The 16,771-nt window shown below is 41.1% G+C and overlaps 1 protein-coding gene and 1 pseudogene across 1 annotated transcript; one reads left to right on the plus strand and one right to left on the minus strand.

The window, feature by feature from the left end:
* Positions 1-2,386: 2,386 nt before the first annotated feature.
* Positions 2,387-11,015, plus strand: LOC121998713 (annotated as a pseudogene).
* Positions 11,016-11,127: 112 nt separating this feature from the next.
* Positions 11,128-15,069, minus strand: LOC121998712 (protein unc-13 homolog). The gene is made up of 5 exons (XM_042553741.1): positions 14,363-15,069; positions 13,357-14,250; positions 12,814-13,275; positions 12,557-12,743; positions 11,128-12,487 (listed from the first exon to the last, which is right to left on the minus strand). The coding sequence occupies exons 1-5, from the start codon at positions 14,885-14,887 to the stop codon at positions 11,466-11,468; spliced, it is 3,090 nt and encodes a 1,029-aa protein (XP_042409675.1). The 5' UTR covers positions 14,888-15,069; the 3' UTR covers positions 11,128-11,465.
* Positions 15,070-16,771: the final 1,702 nt, after the last annotated feature.

Below are 16,771 nucleotides of genomic sequence, written 5' to 3' on the forward strand. Positions count from 1 at the left end.
CTTCGCCTGACTTGAGCGTCGGAGGGTCGCCGCCGGGAACCCCTTCCCGGCCCAACTTCTATGCAGGTTCGCCGGAGCTTCGTGCCGTCATCCGAAGAACCACACCAGCAGCCAGGAAGTGCCACGTGCCCAGCGTCCATTGAATCAGCGTTCGGACAGGATCAATAGCAAAGGGGGAGAAGTTTAGGTTTAAGTGAGAAACCTACATACCTTTGTAAGAAATCCTAACTTAAGGGGGAGCTTAGGTGAAGGGGGCATGAGTGCTCATTTATTTGCAAAGGGTGAGAAGTTTACCTTTGCAAGAAATCCTAGCTCAAGGGGGAGCTTAGGTAAAGGGGGAGCCTAGGGATTTAGGTTCCATTATTTATGCATGAGTTGATTTGCATATTTACTTTCATATGTATTGCTATATTGTTTCCCTAACTTAAACGGGTTGCCAAACATCAAAAAGGGGAAGATTGTTGAAGCAATCTGGGTACCCTAGGTTTTGATGTTTGGGTAAAGGTTTAAGTTAGGTTTATTGTTGTATTTGATATGCATTGTGAGTGTGCAGGATACAGGTACAACAAGAAAAGTCCAAGTGTGATCTTGGAAAAGGAGGAAAGTCCAAGGATGAGTCTTGGCGATGTAAGTCCAAGCATGTAGTCTTGGCAACGTAAGTCCAAGTGTGACTTGGCAATGGACGAAGTCCCGGAGGTGCGACCTCTTGGCAAATGAAGACCCGACAACAATGACATGGCTAATGGAAGCTCCAGAAGGCAAGACGTGAAGGATGAGGAGACATTCGAGGGGCACAAGGCTGATGGAGGAGGCTAGAAGGCTAGGTCTAGGTTGGTCGGGCGAGAACGAGTGCTGAGTGAATGTACTCGGGGTAAAATCCTAGAATTAGGGTTTGTTGTAGCAGTACTGTAGCGTACTGTAGCAGTACTATAGCAGTCGACTGGTGGTTTCATCAGTCGACTAGGAGCGAATAGAGGGTTGATATCGAGCCGTTGGGTTGCAACGGTCGAATTTCCACAAAGGGCAGTCGACTGCATGTTTTGACAGTCGACTGGTAGGCGGGGGTTTTCAACTCATGGCCTATATAACCAAGCATTGGAAGCTTGGTTAAAGTTGACGAAATTAGTGGTGGTTAACCCTAATTAGAGTCTCCTAGTGCCCAAGTGATCTAGCGTGTTTGTACAAGGTTGTGGCGAGGTTTCTCCACCCACAAAGAGCTACACGAGCTAGCCGAAGGTTTTTCGGGGAGTCATCCACCGACGGATCGGGATCGTCCACCTTATGGACAACCGTGGAGTAGGAGCTTCATCTCCGAACCACGTTACACAACGTGTCATTGGGTTTGCTTCTTGTTTATTGTTTTATAGGGTTAGCTTTCATTTTGTTTGTTAGTATTTTTGTTTCCGCTGTGCACTAACAAGCGTAGGAAGCGACGATTTGGGTGAGACGCTATTCACCCCCTCTAGCGGACGTCAAGGTCCCAATAGTTGGCTCATCCCGGCCGTCTATTATAACTTACGGTTGATATCGAGGATTTTTTTTCATTCACATGACTTGTAGGATTATAAATGAACTAAGCGTTCATGAACAAGTTTAGTGTTCGGCTTGGTAATAGTTTATTTATGTTCATTCAATATACATAAGATTAATTAAATAAACAAACTTGAACAGCTCGTTAAGCTAAACAAATAAACTTGAATATATATGTGTTCAGCTTGTTAACGTTCGTGAACAATATTCGTGAACAACGTTCATGAATAATGTTCACGAATTATATTCATTAATAAAACTCTTTTCAATATGTTAAATAAATAATAAAATAAATAAATTTAAATTACCAAGCCTAATAATCAATCAAACAACTAAACAAATAATCTTGAATTGAGAGCTTCATAATATTTAAACGAACCTAGCGCGAACCAAGCTCAAGACAAGCTTGAATTAAGAGTTTGATTTTATCGGATGTCTCAGGAACTGACGACCTGGGGTTTACCCCGCCATGCGCCTATGGCCTGTGCACCTGCATGAACCTCCCTCCATATCCGTGGGGCCGACACTAGGGGGCCGCTAAGGTAGCGGATCTACCTTTTTTGAATTAAGAGTTTGATAATATTTAAATGAACCAAGCACAATCTAAATTTCAAATAAACTCAAGTTCATAAAAAATAAATCAAGACAAGCTTGAACACTCTTTTTAAAAATTTGATTCATTTTAAATTCGATTCGATTCAACTTAATTATTTTATCAAATAAATTTGAATACTTCAAAATTCGATTCGACTCGGTTTGGCTTGGCGACTTTACTTTTTTACTGCCATAATACCTGCATTCCTTACCCGCTTTGCGGGCCACGTGTTGGTGTTCTAGTTAATTTGGTGGAGCAAGGGATCTGGCCTCCGATTTGGCGAGCTCAGATGGTCCGTAATCCCTAGTCTTTGTTTTTATCCTTTTGTAATTGGTACGTCGGGTCTCCCTTGGGGTTGCCGTCAAGCCAGGCGGGTGCAGCTAATTTTAGCCGGATTTTGATCGCAATGCAATCCATCCGATGTGCAAATTGTGGAAGGAACGGACAGGGATTGCGACCACAGCATCTGGACTCCGATTTGGGAGTGTACAATTTCCATTTGAATTCGAGAACGGCCGGCGGAACAAAGGACTGGACTGGATGAATAAAAAGGGCAGCGATCAATTTCTATGGCTGCTTCTGGAAACGAGCATCTCCCACTTCGATTTGGCTACTTCACTTTCTTCTTCGTACTCTGCCGGTTTTCCGATCGATTTGGTTATCGGGAGAGCCGCCCTCGTCGTCGCGTTGTTTGGGTATCGGAGATCCGGTGAGCTTGCATTTCTTGTCCATGTTTATGTCATTTGATTCGTCGGGTGAGGGTTTTATGCACGCTGACATTTTTTTGTCGTTGGTGTTGGAATCAGTGGACAGTCGACATGGCGAGGAAGATGCTGATTAATGGGGAGCTCGACAAAGTTGGACAAGAAGACAAACAGTACGATTTCGACTTGTTCGCCATCGGGGCTGGATGCGGTGGTGATCTAGCCGCTCTGACGTCTGTTTCGTTTGGAGCCAAGGTCAGCATGATTATGACGATGATCGCGAATCTGCTGTCCTGTTTGACTTTTTTTTTTTGTTTGGTCGTTTTTCTGCTTTCAAACTGTTGTCTTTCCTACTGAAGGTGTGGTGTTATCTTTTTTCGCGAAATTATTTGATTTGAAACAGTATTTTGATCGATGCCTTTCCTGGTCATCTTATTATGTGAATTGCCTTAACTTGGTCTCGTGCCTGAGTGAAGATCCAAGTAGCTGCGACCACTTTGTTGTATGGGAATGCAGATTACTAACGACTTACCTTTGGCTATTTGTGATGTTTATCCTCGGAGCTGATTTGTATAGTTAAATTTGTTGGCTTTGTTAGTTTTTGCAAATACCTAAGCCGGATGAATTTTAAACACCAGATAAGAACTCGTACATAGGAAAACAAGAACAAAAAAGATCTAGTTTCATCATGAGCATGACATAAGATCAAAACATAAATAAACACGAGAAGGAACCTGATTGAAGAGCCATTATCCTTGTCCTTTAGTGTCGCCTGGAAGATCCTAAGGAAAAAGAAGAAGTGGAAGCAAACGGGGAAGATCTTCCTTGGGTGTTAGCGTTGATGGCGCCAAAAAGCTCTAGGTCAATGGGGGAGCCAAGAGCTTCGTCAAGATTATCCTAAACCCTTGTAGGCTTCCCTTTTATATAGGAATCCAATCCGTTATCAGCCCATAGATGATAATGGATTGGGCTAGATTCTACACATTGAACCCACATCCAATAACCCGAAATCCAATAAACATAAATTAGATCACTTTAAAGGGTTCGGATTATATTCACATGTTCAACTTACAAATAAGCCCACCTAATAGGGATAATTAAATCCAACAGGTTTATTTGAGTTACTGAGTTAGTTTTTATGCCAGAGTTGAGTTTATTTGACATTTCTGATTTCAGTTTCGTTTGCTGCTATCTTGTTACAGACACCTTTTTAGCTGGACTAGCAAATAATTGGCTTGTTTATTTACCTGTTATCTTGCTAATGATGATGCAGGTTGTTATTTGTGAGCTTCCATTTCATCTCATCAGTTCAGAGGTCACTGGGGGAGTAGGTGGAACGTAAGTTTGTTTTTTATTTATTTATTTATTTTCAGTTTGGTTTTGTTTAGTGACGCTATTGATTTTCAGTTGTGTACTATACATCAACATAAAATGTTCCTTTATTGTTATTTGATACTTCCAAGACCTAATATGTAGACTTGTAACTCTCTTTATAATCTTAAGCATGGCCATGAAGCTGAAGCTTTCTTTTTGATATCGGAATTCATGTTATTATGCAAAGATGTTTTTGGATCTTGACAAGAGATTCTATGTACTGATATATGCTGGAATTTTGGGAATGATTGGATTCGCCTCCGATTTGAATTGAAGATTTGCTTGTAGGTCTTTTCTTGATAGCTAATTTGCATTTATTGAATGTTTGTTTTGTACCCGTGTCCTGAATTTATATTACTCGGTCTGAATTTATAATAACAATGGATTCCTACAGCTACATGAGACATTGGTTTTGCCATATATGAAAAATAGTACATTGTTTGATAAAGATCTGGAAGTCAAGTATCCATTTTTTACTGTCTATTTGCTGTTGATCTTACATCCATGTTATGAGCTTCAAGTGCATTATTCGTGGATGTTTTCCTAAGAAGCTATAATGTCTATGCTTCACAATTTAGAGATGAAGTTGAGGTATAATCTTTACCCAAGATTCCACCTACTATTATTTATCCACTTTATCAGAAAGGTTTCGTATAGTCTTCTAAACCTTCAATCAGATCCTTTCACCCTGCTCTCATGGTAAATTCATTAGGTTGGCTGACTGTCTGCATGCATAATTTGTATCTTGTGTCTCAACATATACTTTCATTTGTTCATCATAATGCTGTTTAATTTTTAGCCTTGAATTTCTCGTACGTTTAAGAACATATATTCTAATACATTTTCTATGAAATTTTGGGAATAGTGATTCAGAAACCGAAAAAAATGAACCAAAATCTTCTGAGAACAATTTGCGTTTATAAAAACTTCTAAGAACAATTTGCATTTATGCTCAAACTTTCAATCATAGATGCTCTCTGCTTATTAAGTCAATTAATAGAGAAAATAAAAGAAAAGATTTGCATAACCTTCTTTATCAATTGTTATCATAGAACTCTGGTCATATTCATTTGCAATTTCTTCCTGAAAAAACACTGATGTTGGACTAGGTAATAGTTATTGTAGTAGCCTGGTTGATTTTGATAATTTTGTTATTGATATCAGGGCTATTGTGACATAATACAAGTCATTTCTAAGTCAATATTTTTAATCAACTGCAATCTAGATTAGTCTCTTTTGAACATGTGACTTCAAACATGTTCAGCTAATTGATTTAATGGAAGAGAGTGTTAAAAAGAAAAAGAAATATTGAAGCTTAGATATTAGGAAAGAAAATTCAAAATTAAATAGTTAAAGAAAAGAAATGAGCATATCTAAGACAAATAAATAATAAATTTTTGCAAGTTTGTTTTAGATATGTTGATCTATTATTCAATATAGAAAAAGTTATCGATTAACATATCACTAATACTTAAATTGAAGAGGAGCTTCGGAATGCTGTTGGATTGTCATACCCCCTTAGATTAAAAAGATAAATTTATAAGGCTGATATAATCAATCATACTTAGAATGTTGGGCAGTTTGGAAACAACATTTAAAAGAGTTAGTAAAGTTGAGAATGCTAAGAACAGAAATTTGATTTTCTACTTTTGTTCTTTATCTAGAGAAAGCATCTTTAAATGCCTGGGAGACCAAAAATTTATTGCTCATCTGATATGTTCTTTGACAAATGACGACTTTGTATCTGTTTCATCCTTTGCTCTTATAAAACAAAATTTGCCAAGAACAAAAGTGTATTCCCTTATGTCATTGTTATGGAATGTAGAATGCAAAAGCTAGTTAATAGTGTACATGACATCCCTGCTATTATTGCTGATTTGACTGAAAAGGTTGTTTTTTTACTACTCTGAAAGTTTCTCACGTTCCACAACATCATCGTTATTAATTTTGTACTCTCTGGCAGCATATGGAAACATATTTTATCTGCTTTATGTTTTTAATGGTAATCTCTCTTTACAGGATTCTAGAAATTTTGGATGGGGAATAAATGGTGAAATTAACTTCAACTGGAAAAAACTTTTACACAACAAGGTCTGTAAGACACTCAAATATTTCTCTTCCAATTTGCTTTGGTTCTCTATTCCCTGATGACGCGATTGCAACCTTGAATGTAGAGATTAATTTGGGTCAGTTTTCAGATTTGTATCTGTTGATAATGTCCATGCAGATTAATACAGACTACTAGGCAACAGAAATACTTTGGGTGTCAATCAATAATTTTTTCTGGTCATAGAGTTGAGTAAACGCTTGTGGTATCTGCTTTATGTTTGATGGTTTATAGTAGATTCCATATGGAGCTATTTCAATAGCATTTTCAGTCTTATTCAGCCGTAATTAATGAGTAAGATTAAGCTACTTGGCTTTTGAAGGTTGCGGTTGTTATATTCAGTTGTTCATTGTACCTTTTCCTTTCTGTGTTTCCTCCATTTGGTGTTTACCCAAATAGAAATCTTTCCATGTTTATTTCATTTTCACCCTGAACTTCCTCTTCTTGCTACAATCCTGTTACCACTTCAGTTTGTAACTAGTATTTCTGTATTATTCATAGTCATTTTGTTTTATATTAACTCATCGCCATGCTATCAGTTATTATCATGTGCTTAGTCAGCTGATTATGGCTACTAGGAATTTAGATGAACATACTATTATGCACTTCACTGGAACCTTTTAATTAAACTATTTGATTCATGACTTGCCCTTATCCTCTGTATCTTATGCCAGACACAAGAAGTTATTCGTTTAAGTGAAAAGTATAAGCAATTGCTACCAAATGCTGGTGTGACAATGATCGAAGGTGAGGGGAAGTTAACAGATGCCCATACAGTTGAAGTAACAGAACCAGATGGTACAACAAAGAAATATTCAGCCAAACATATCTTGATTGCAACTGGCAGTCGAGCGCAACTTGTAGATATTCCTGGCAAGGTTTGTGTAGCTATATATGTTTCTTTATCAATTTGCAAGGTTCCATATTATATACAGGGACTATTACTTTGTAGGTGATAACTATTGGATAGGGGCTTACATATACTCTACCTACTTTCATATCAGCAATTGGCAATTACTTCTGATGAGGCCTTAAGTTTGGAGGAGCTACCAAAACGTGTCGTGATACTTGGCGGGGGGTATGTGAAAATGTTATACGATCTTTCTTTCATTAAAAGCAAATATTTTCTAATACACTGGATTCCAAATTTATATTATGAGTTGCAGGTATATTGCTGTTGAATTTGCTTCAATATGGCAGGGAATGGGTGTAGAAGTGGATTTATTTTACAGGAAGGAACTACCTTTGAGGTGACATGTTAGGATTATTTTCTCTGTGCTTAATCTGCTACTTATGTGAATCTTATACTACAATCCTCGAAGTATTAAACAAAAAGTTCGAGTCCCTTGTCAAATTTGAAGATAAATGGCAACTTTTCTGAACAGACACTTGCAATCTTCAATGCACAGCCGTTGACATAAGCATGATATGCATTATATTCGCATTGCTATCTGTAGATGAGTTTGTCAATATGTTGAACTATACAGGGGCTTTGATGATGAAATGCGGGCCGTTGTTGCAAAAAACCTTGAAGGAAGAGGCATGAGATTGCACCCTGGAACAAATTTAACTGAGGTTCATTTAATTTTATATCTATGGAAACAAGTTTAAAATTATATCTCGCTCTGAAACTATGAAAAAATTCCTCAAATTATTTTTCTATTAGTTGCGGAAAAGTGAAGATGGGATAAGTGCTTCTACTGATCATGGAGATGAATTCACTGCAGATGTTGTCTTGTTTGCAACAGGTAGGCTGTTGTTTATTTATTTCTTTATAATCTCGCATTAATACTGAACCTTCCAGATTTTAGGAGATTACCAACGCAGCATGTATTCCAATATGACAAGAAACTAAAGCAAAGAAATTGCTTTTTGATTGGATATAAATGCAAACGTCCAGCATGTATTCCACATCGATGACACGTTAAAAATCTACTACTCTTTTCATTATTAAAAAGCTTTCCTATTTTTTTTTTCAATCCTACTTTATCAAATCATACATTTTTATTTATTATTGATTAGTAAATGGTCTCACACACATACAGTATGGATCTTCAATGTACGATTTTTAAAAGGTTTGTGAAATGAAAAAACTCTCAAACTATTGTAGGTGGTTTTTATTTTAGGAGTAATAGTGAAATTTTAAAATTATTTTTTTCTTCTCGCTATTGAGAATATGGGTGGGCCCACAAACCAGATATTAAATGAAATTATATATAATGATATTAAATAAAAAAATAATATGATTGAAAATACCTTCAAGAGAAACCTTGCCCCCACAATTATTCGATTTTTGTTTACTTTTTAATTTCACAAACCTCTTAGGTTGAAGATACCCTTATAATTTTCCCATCCGTCGTAACTTTTTGGACCGTTATGGTAGAATTATATCTATGTGAAAAACTATGGTTTCTATGCATATCCCCAAAAGTGAGATCAGATATCTTGGTCTTTAAAAAAGTGGACTAGAGGATGGACCACTTGTAATTATGGTTGGATCGTTGTGGTGATCTGGCTACAATTGGTTGCGATCTCTCCCTTGGTTCACCGTCTCTACTAGATTATAGTTTGGGTTAGAGCGGGAGGTCGGAGGTCTCCGGAAGTGACAAGTGTCCAGATTGCCAGGAGCTGAGCAGGGGGTGGCCTTCGAGCTGCCTCCGGCCGTCCGTTCCAACTTAAACTATAATTTGGTAAGGACGATGAATTCAGAGAGGGATCACAACCAATTGCGACCGGATCACGACCATGATTTAATTGTAATTACGAGTAGTCTATCCCTGATTCACTTTTTATGGATCAGGAGACCTGCTCCCCCCAAGCATGTTGCAATCCGTTAATGCAATTTAGTTTTCACTACAAGTGATATGCTTTGCTCAAGTGAGGGTTTGGAGCCTCGACAGCATATTTTATTGTTTCTGACAAAACTGGTCGGTTGGCCATTTGTGTTTCTATGATGTGGGTACTTAAACGACTCCTTTTTCCAATTTTTTTCTTATACATTTAGTATATATATATATTCAATCTTAACATGGCATAGCATGACTATTCCTTCTTATCATCATGGCAAAATCTGAATATCTAATGTAATATTGGGAAATACAGGTAGGGTTCCAAACACAAAGAGGTTGAATTTGCAGTCCGTTGGTGTCGAGCTTGACGAAACAGGAGCGATCAAGGTTTATTTTTTGTTCAACACATCTTTCCACTGACTTTGTGAACACCTATATCAATTTTATGGGTGTTTTTGATTTGGAACCCATAGCTGCTGCAAAAGTTATATTTGGGGGTTTTGCATCATAATCCTTAGATTCCTTTGCCCTAATATTTGACAAACTTTGGGGCATTCTTAGGTCGATGAATATTCTCGCACTTCAGTTCCCAGCATATGGGCTGTTGGTGATGTGACAAACAGAATGAACCTGACCCCTGTGGCATTTATGCAAGGAATTTACTTCTCTGTAAGTCTCCATTTTGTATTTTGCTGAAGCTTTTTGTTTGATTATATTAATTTTGACATGTATAACTGATCTGCTATTTTATAATGCAGAAAACTGTATTTGGAGGAAAGCCAACTAAACCTGATTACGTTAACATACCTTGTGCTGTCTTCTGGTAATTTTACTTTTTAACTTTTTTGTGCAATGAAATCACTTCACTTTCCCAATACTCTTTTTCATCTAAATTTTGGATATGACATGATATGGGGAACGTTTACAGTTGCATCTGATATTATTTCTTGGAACTCCTTGGTTCCTCATTTGCCCGTGCCAGTTCCTACAATTCAAATTTTTTATAGAGTAGTTCCTCACTACGCCTAAGATTATGTTGGTTCAAAACACTTGTCAAGATATTCTTCTCGTTTGTTAGCATACCGCTGCTTTCAGCAGTAGGGTCTCAGTGAGCAACAGGCTCTGGAGCAAGCAAAGAATGATGTTCTTGTTTACACATCTTCCTTCGATCCTATGAAGAACACTATTTCCGGGTCAGTAGAGTTTCTCTTCTCCTAGCAAGAAAAGAAAAATGCCTGTATTTCATTGTATGCCACTTTTAGCTAGCATCGAAGAACAGCCAACGGTAAACAGACGAAACGATAGTGATAGTAAACTACAGTAAAAACCTGGTAGATTTATTTAGTTTTGATTTATTTCATGTTTCAGAAAGCAAGAAAAGACAGTCATGAAGCTTATCGTTGATTCTGAGACTGATAAAGTATTAGGCGCTTCAATGTGCGGGCCAGATGCACCTGAAATCATGCAGGTATACTCAACTAAGCACAAAATACACAAGATCATTTTACTGAACTCCTATAATTTCCCCAAAATTGGCATTTAATTTGATTCTATTTTGTTTCTTCCTAAATGCATTTATGTTCAGGCAATTGCTGTCGCGCTCAAATGCGAGACGTGTTTAAAGTCATTGTATTATCTAGAAAACGTCCGTGGGTGAATAAGAGAGGGCTGATCCGATTTCTGATCTATCTGTCCTAAAATAAATCTATCCATTTCTTATGAGAGATCCGAACATCTAGTGTTCATAGTTTAGGGTTTAGGAATCCACCCTTCTGCATCTGAGTTCTTCATTCTACCGCAGGTTGGAATCCACCCTTCCGCTGCTGAAGAGTTCGTGACGATGAGGTCGCTCAGAAGGCGAGTGGCTGGCTGTTGGAACTGAACCAAAGACCAACGTAAGTGAACAAGTTTCTATTCTTCAGAGCCAAAAGAATAAAATATATTGATTCACATGGCATGGCTCACTTCAGTTCAGACACCACTATTAAGAATGCAGCATATTGAATCATTGGCATGGTTTATAAATGTCAGTATAATAATTAAATTGTCTTGTATAAATATAATTAGTAGGTACACAACTTTGAAGACTTGATGATTAGCATCAAAATGTATATTTCATTGACCCCCACCACAAAATCTTGCTCGTCCCCAATGTAGTCGACTTCGTTTCGTTAGCTAAATCCCACTACTCTACGTAGTCTTCATTCATCACCGAACCAATTCTTCGCAAAAGGACCACTCAGTTCCTCCTACTCAAATTTTCTTTTCTTTGTTTTTTTTTTCTCTTTTTTTTTTCCGTGAACAGATAAAGAAATAAATAAATAAATGCCATCTACAATTTTTTTTATTTATTTAATTTCCTCGCATCATTTCCTCTTCGGCAAATCGAACGCCTTCTTCAAGAACCGGTTGGCGGCATCGTCGTTCCGGTGGCACAGTACCCTGAGCACCGTGTTGGCGTCGGTCCTGCTCCACCGGCCGGTCGTCGGCGGCATAGGCACCCTCTCCATGGACCTCCCCAGCCCGCTAGCCTCGCAAGCCATGATAGTGAAGTCCTCCACCAGCTTCTCCGTCTGCAGGCTCATCAGCGCCACCACCCCCTCCAGCCCCGCCGCCTCCTTCTGCACCACCTCCTCCGTCACCAGCCCCTCGCCGCAGGTGCAGAAGATGCGCTTCAAGTTCGCCAGGTCCTCCATCACCATCCCGTAATCGGAGTGGTAGAAAGCCCTGGCGGGGCCGCCTGCGAGCACCACCAGCAGGAAGGCCTCGAAGGAGGCCTTCATGATCTCGCGCACCGCCAGAGGCTGCGCGCGGTCGCTGAGCACGGTGACGAGGAGGGAGAGGTTCTGCTTGAGGGAGCGGAGGGTGGGTCGGATGCGGGACTCGCCCACGCCGCCGACGTACAGGGAGTCGTAGAAGCTAGGGGCGGAGTCGAGGAAGATTAGCCGGTGGGCAGCGACCTCGGCCACGTGGAGGATCGCGGAGTGGATGGCGGATCGGGCGAGGTCGAAATGGGTGGGGCCGACGGCGCGGCGGCGGAGGGGGGTGCGCCGGGGGGTGCGCGGGGAAGGGGAAGGGCCGGGCCGGGAGAAGAACGACAAGGACTTGTCGATAGAGTGGAGAAGTCCGAGGAGGTAGTGCAGGGTGTTGAGGCGGACGTAGAGCCGCTGGGTGCCGCGGCTCACGGTGGGGCGGGGGTGGTTAGTGCCGTCGCCGGCACCCTTGCGGACGGGAAGGAGGTTGGGCTTCATGCCAGACTTGCAACCGATGAGGCCGGGGTCGATGCCGGCTTTGCACGGGGTGGCCGCCTTCCACAGTAGGAGCATCATGGAGTCCTGATTGCATCTCGTTAATGGCGGAAGGGCAGGACTATAACTCTGTTTCGAACCTGACAGACCACCATTTGAGTTAACAGACCGAGATTTCATGACAAAAAAATAAGCCAAACAGGACTGACCGCACGACGCAACGAAAGAAGTGTAGTCCTGAATCAGAGAATCCAAGCCTTCAGCGAGCGTCTGAGCAAGATCATCCCTCCCTCCAACTTGGATCTCGAAGAACTCATCCACTGTCACCTTAGCCAGCTTCATCAGATCAACTGCCGATTGCGCGTACGGCTCCGTCTTCGACTTCGGGTTCCAACTCTGTCGTGCATTTCGAAGATCAACATGATAGAAGTAGGAGGAGGATTCTTGAAGTATCAGTTAGAGTTACCTCAGTATCTTTAGCTCTGGTAACGCACTCCCTCCCCATCCTCAACCTCTCATCTATCCAGTTCCTCAAGAGACTCACGATGATGGAATCCACCTCGTAGGGAACCATCTCCCTCAAGATCATCTTCGCTTCGGCCTCGGCATCGGCTGACTCCTCCACGGCCATCTGAACCAGCATCTTCTCCAGCTTCCCTGCGATGTGCAGGACCCTAACCACCTCGTTCGTCAGGCCTTCAATCCGAGACAAATGCTGCTTTAGCACGATGCCATAACAAGTGTGGAGGGTCACCAGGGAAACAGCCACAGGAACCGGATGCCATCTCTTGAGTATGCAACTGTAGTTTTCCTTCTCGAACACAGCCAAGCTCTCCACTTCCTTGGCGAGATGGACCAGCGTATCGTTCGGGTCCTCGTCTACTTCGACCACCATGCTATCGAACTTTCCGTTCCCATTCTCGAACACCTGAAACCAAGTAGTAGATAGAGCCTCCGTAAACCTCCATGGCTAGAGGACTCGAAAGAATTTGCAGTAGTACTTGCTAACCTTGGTGAAAGCGCTCTTCAAGGAAGACCTTACGTACTGTTCGACGCAGCTTATCGATGAGAATTTGGTGGGAAACAGAGGCGTGCGCTGGGGGATAACCCCGGCATTAATTCCGTTGCTCGAAGCATCTTCGCTGAGTATTTGCGAGGTGAGAAGCGCCAAGCCGAGCACATTCTCCATCACCCCGACCGTGCCTTTGTCGTACCACTCGTGGTACTCGAGCAGCCGCTTCTCGGCCCACGCTTGCATTGTGCCCAGCGAAGCTGATAGGACTCGCACGTAGCCGGGCTCTCTGTCTTGCCTCTTGGCGTCGTTGGCCACCTCGACGAGCATGGCCAGCGTCGCGGAGATGAGGTCGGGTTCCACTTGCCCAGTGACTATGTACTGCTCGAACAGGATCCAAGCGAAGCACGCGTTGTGAACCATCCGGTTGATGCCGAAGGTGCTCCATGTCTTCTTGATCAGCTCGAGAAGCTCGTCTACTTCGTCGAGCACCACCGTCTCGTCTCTCCGGTCGAACACGGAGCGGAGCAAGGCTAAGTAGAGGTAGACGTTGAGGGGGTAGCCGTCGGCCCAATGGCACACCTCGCCGGGAACTCCATTGGAACGCCAGGCGAGGGCCATGACGGAGTTGCAGAGCGTGCGCATGGCTTCCGAGTTCTTGCCGGTGTCGATGGGCTTCGCGGCGCTCGATCGGATGACCTCGGCGAATCGAATGGCCGCGGAGTTCATTCGATCCAAGGGGACGGAAGGGTGCAGGAGGAGGCCGGCTTCGAGGATTTTGAGCTGCCGGCGTTGCCAGTGGTGGTACTCGTTCATGTCACTGAAATCCGAGGGTTTCAAGTGGCGAAGGAGCTCCAAGGGAAGAATGATGGTTTCCGCTTTTTTCCCGCCCTAATCGAAGAACAAAACCGATGGGTGCCAGATTAGGTTCGATTAGGTTAAATCAATCGACGACGAGGAAGGAGATTAGGAAATTTGGGGGATCGGGAAGGGCGATGGGTACCTGACCGACAACGGTGCGGACGAGGGTTTTCCGGAGGCAGTTATCCCTGTGCTCCGTGATGCCCAACTGCTGCCGCATGATCTCCGCGGAGGTCATCGGCCGCTGCCTCAGCTTCCCCGAGGACGGCCCGAGGGTTCCTCCGCCTCCACCCATGGCGGGCGACATGGCGGGCGACGAGAGGTGCGACATGACCCGCATCGGGGCGGCCCGCCGCGTGCGAAGCCCTAGAGATTTCTTGATCCGGCTATTGACGGACATATTGGCGCCCCCTCCCGCGCCGGCCGCGATGTGGGAGGAGGCCGGGGAGCGGCCAGCTTGGTCGGCAGAGGCATCGTAGTTTCCGGATCGGCTGCCGATGCCGGGCGCGGATCGGAACGCGGTGAAGAAGATCTCGTAGGCGGCAGCGCGGAAGTCGTCGCGCGTGAGGTCGTCGAGGCGGCCGAAGGGCCATTCTAGCGCGGCGCCTTCCTCGTCGGTCTCCTCCGCAACGAAGGGGGAGACACCGGAGGGGCGCCGGCGGACCATGGGGCGGCGGCGGCGTCAGGCGAAGGGGAATAGGGGTCCCCTGGTTTTGGGTGGTGGTGGGTGGAGGAGGAGGAAGAGGGCGTCGTTGGGATGCCAGGGACAGAGGAATTGGACGTTGGAGGTGAGGAGAGAGAAGAAGGAAATGGAATCGAAACCCGAAACGGTAACGCGCATCCTAATTCTCCTATTGATATTTCTATTTTTTGATCTCGTATTTTTTCTTCTCTCATTTATTGTTATTTACTCTTATTATAGTATTATTATGCGTCCCGTACAGCGACGAGTCGACGACTCGACTGACAGATAGTGACCGAAGAGATCCACGTTTGCAACCGAGAGCCAGATGAATGCCACCGTGGCGATGAGACCCGAAGGGAAACTGATCGACGTGGCATTCCTCCTTGTGGGGGCCCAACATTTATCCATGCAGATGAGAAGGCCGTAATTGGATAAACAGTCGTATGATGAGGTGGCGATATTGCTTGAGAAAATGAAGCGAGAATTTATCCAATGAAATAAAACCTTTTTTAACGATTTAAGTTAAATAAAATGGAAAAAAATTGAGCAGCCAAGATTTAAAATTTATTATAAAATTATTATAACAATAATTTTTTAAAATAATTGTTCATATAAAAGCGAATAATTTATTTTAATATGCTATAAAATACTGAAATAAGAGTATTATTACTTTGATATTTTTTTTATAGAATTTAATAATTAAGGACCCTTTTAAATTTTACTCATACGTTTAACCATATTTTACTAAGAAGTTCAGTATTATCCATTTTACATATTAAATTTTAAATTTTCAAAAACACATGACACTTCCCCGGTATATCGTATCTTTCTTTCCATATTTAAAAGTTCTTTTTCTTATGTTTATTTTTTGAAAAAATTATCCTAAAATCCTATCCTCTAGGAAAAAAAAATTATTTTCATTCTCTAACGAAATATAATAGATACTAATTTATCTAATTATCCTTCATATTTTTAGGGATAAAAAATATAAAAAAGATATAATTCCTTTTAAATTCAGTATATTAAACTATAATCTAGTATATTTTTAATTAAATTGAGCATGACTCTAGTCATGCTTAATTAAATGTAAAAATATATTAGATTTTTTTAAAATTACACTCAATTGGATCAAAAATATACTATACATATTTTCTAACGGGAAAAAAATTATACTCAATTTGATAAAAAAATATACTCGATTCAAGTTTAAATATGCTAAATTAAAATGAGAAGGAATTATATCTCATTTTGAACTTTTTTTGTACCTTAAAAATTGAGAGCAATTAGATAACGATGTTTGCATGCATAGAAATGAAGCAAACAAAACTTTTAACATTGAGAGTGGAAATAAAGTTTTTTTTATATGGGGACTTTATACAAAGTCTAAGTTATGATTGGATATTTTAAGACCGTTAATTTTTTAAAAAATTATTATTTTCAATTTAAGCGGTCACATTTACATATGAGGGTATGGATACATTAATTAAGAAGATTTTTTATAGTACATTGATTTTGATTTAAAGTGATTTATAATTGTTTAGGTCAGTTAGATCGTTTTTATTGATTGATGAATTTATACCATTCAAAAATTTAAAAGTTTAATATTTTTTAAATTATAGATGATATTTAGGGCTGTAAATGAACCAAGCGTTCGTGAACAAGTTTAGTGTTCGGTTTGGTAAGAGATTGTTTATGTTCATTCAATATACATAAGATTAATTAAACAACCAAGCTTGAACAGCTCGTTAAGCTAAACAAACAAACTTAAACACATATGTGTTCAGCTCGTTAACGTTCGTGAACAACGTTCATGAATAATGTTCGTGAACAACGTTCATGAATAATGTTCGTGAACAACGTTCATGA

Source organism: Zingiber officinale, chromosome 6A (assembly GCF_018446385.1).
Source record: "Zingiber officinale cultivar Zhangliang chromosome 6A, Zo_v1.1, whole genome shotgun sequence".
Taxonomy (NCBI): domain Eukaryota; kingdom Viridiplantae; phylum Streptophyta; class Magnoliopsida; order Zingiberales; family Zingiberaceae; genus Zingiber; species Zingiber officinale.

Bases quoted from the DNA above. Each gene is read 5' to 3' on its own strand.
- LOC121998712 (XM_042553741.1), bottom strand. From the start codon at position 14,887: ATGGTCCGCCGGCGCCCCTCCGGTGTCTCCCCCTTCGTTGCGGAGGAG. The intron at 12,744-12,813 runs GTAACTCTAACT...AATGCACGACAG, and splicing joins CCAGAGCTAAAGATACTGAG to AGTTGGAACCCGAAGTCGAA. The intron at 12,488-12,556 runs GTCAGTCCTGTT...GTGGTCTGTCAG, and splicing joins TTCTTTCGTTGCGTCGTGCG to GTTCGAAACAGAGTTATAGT.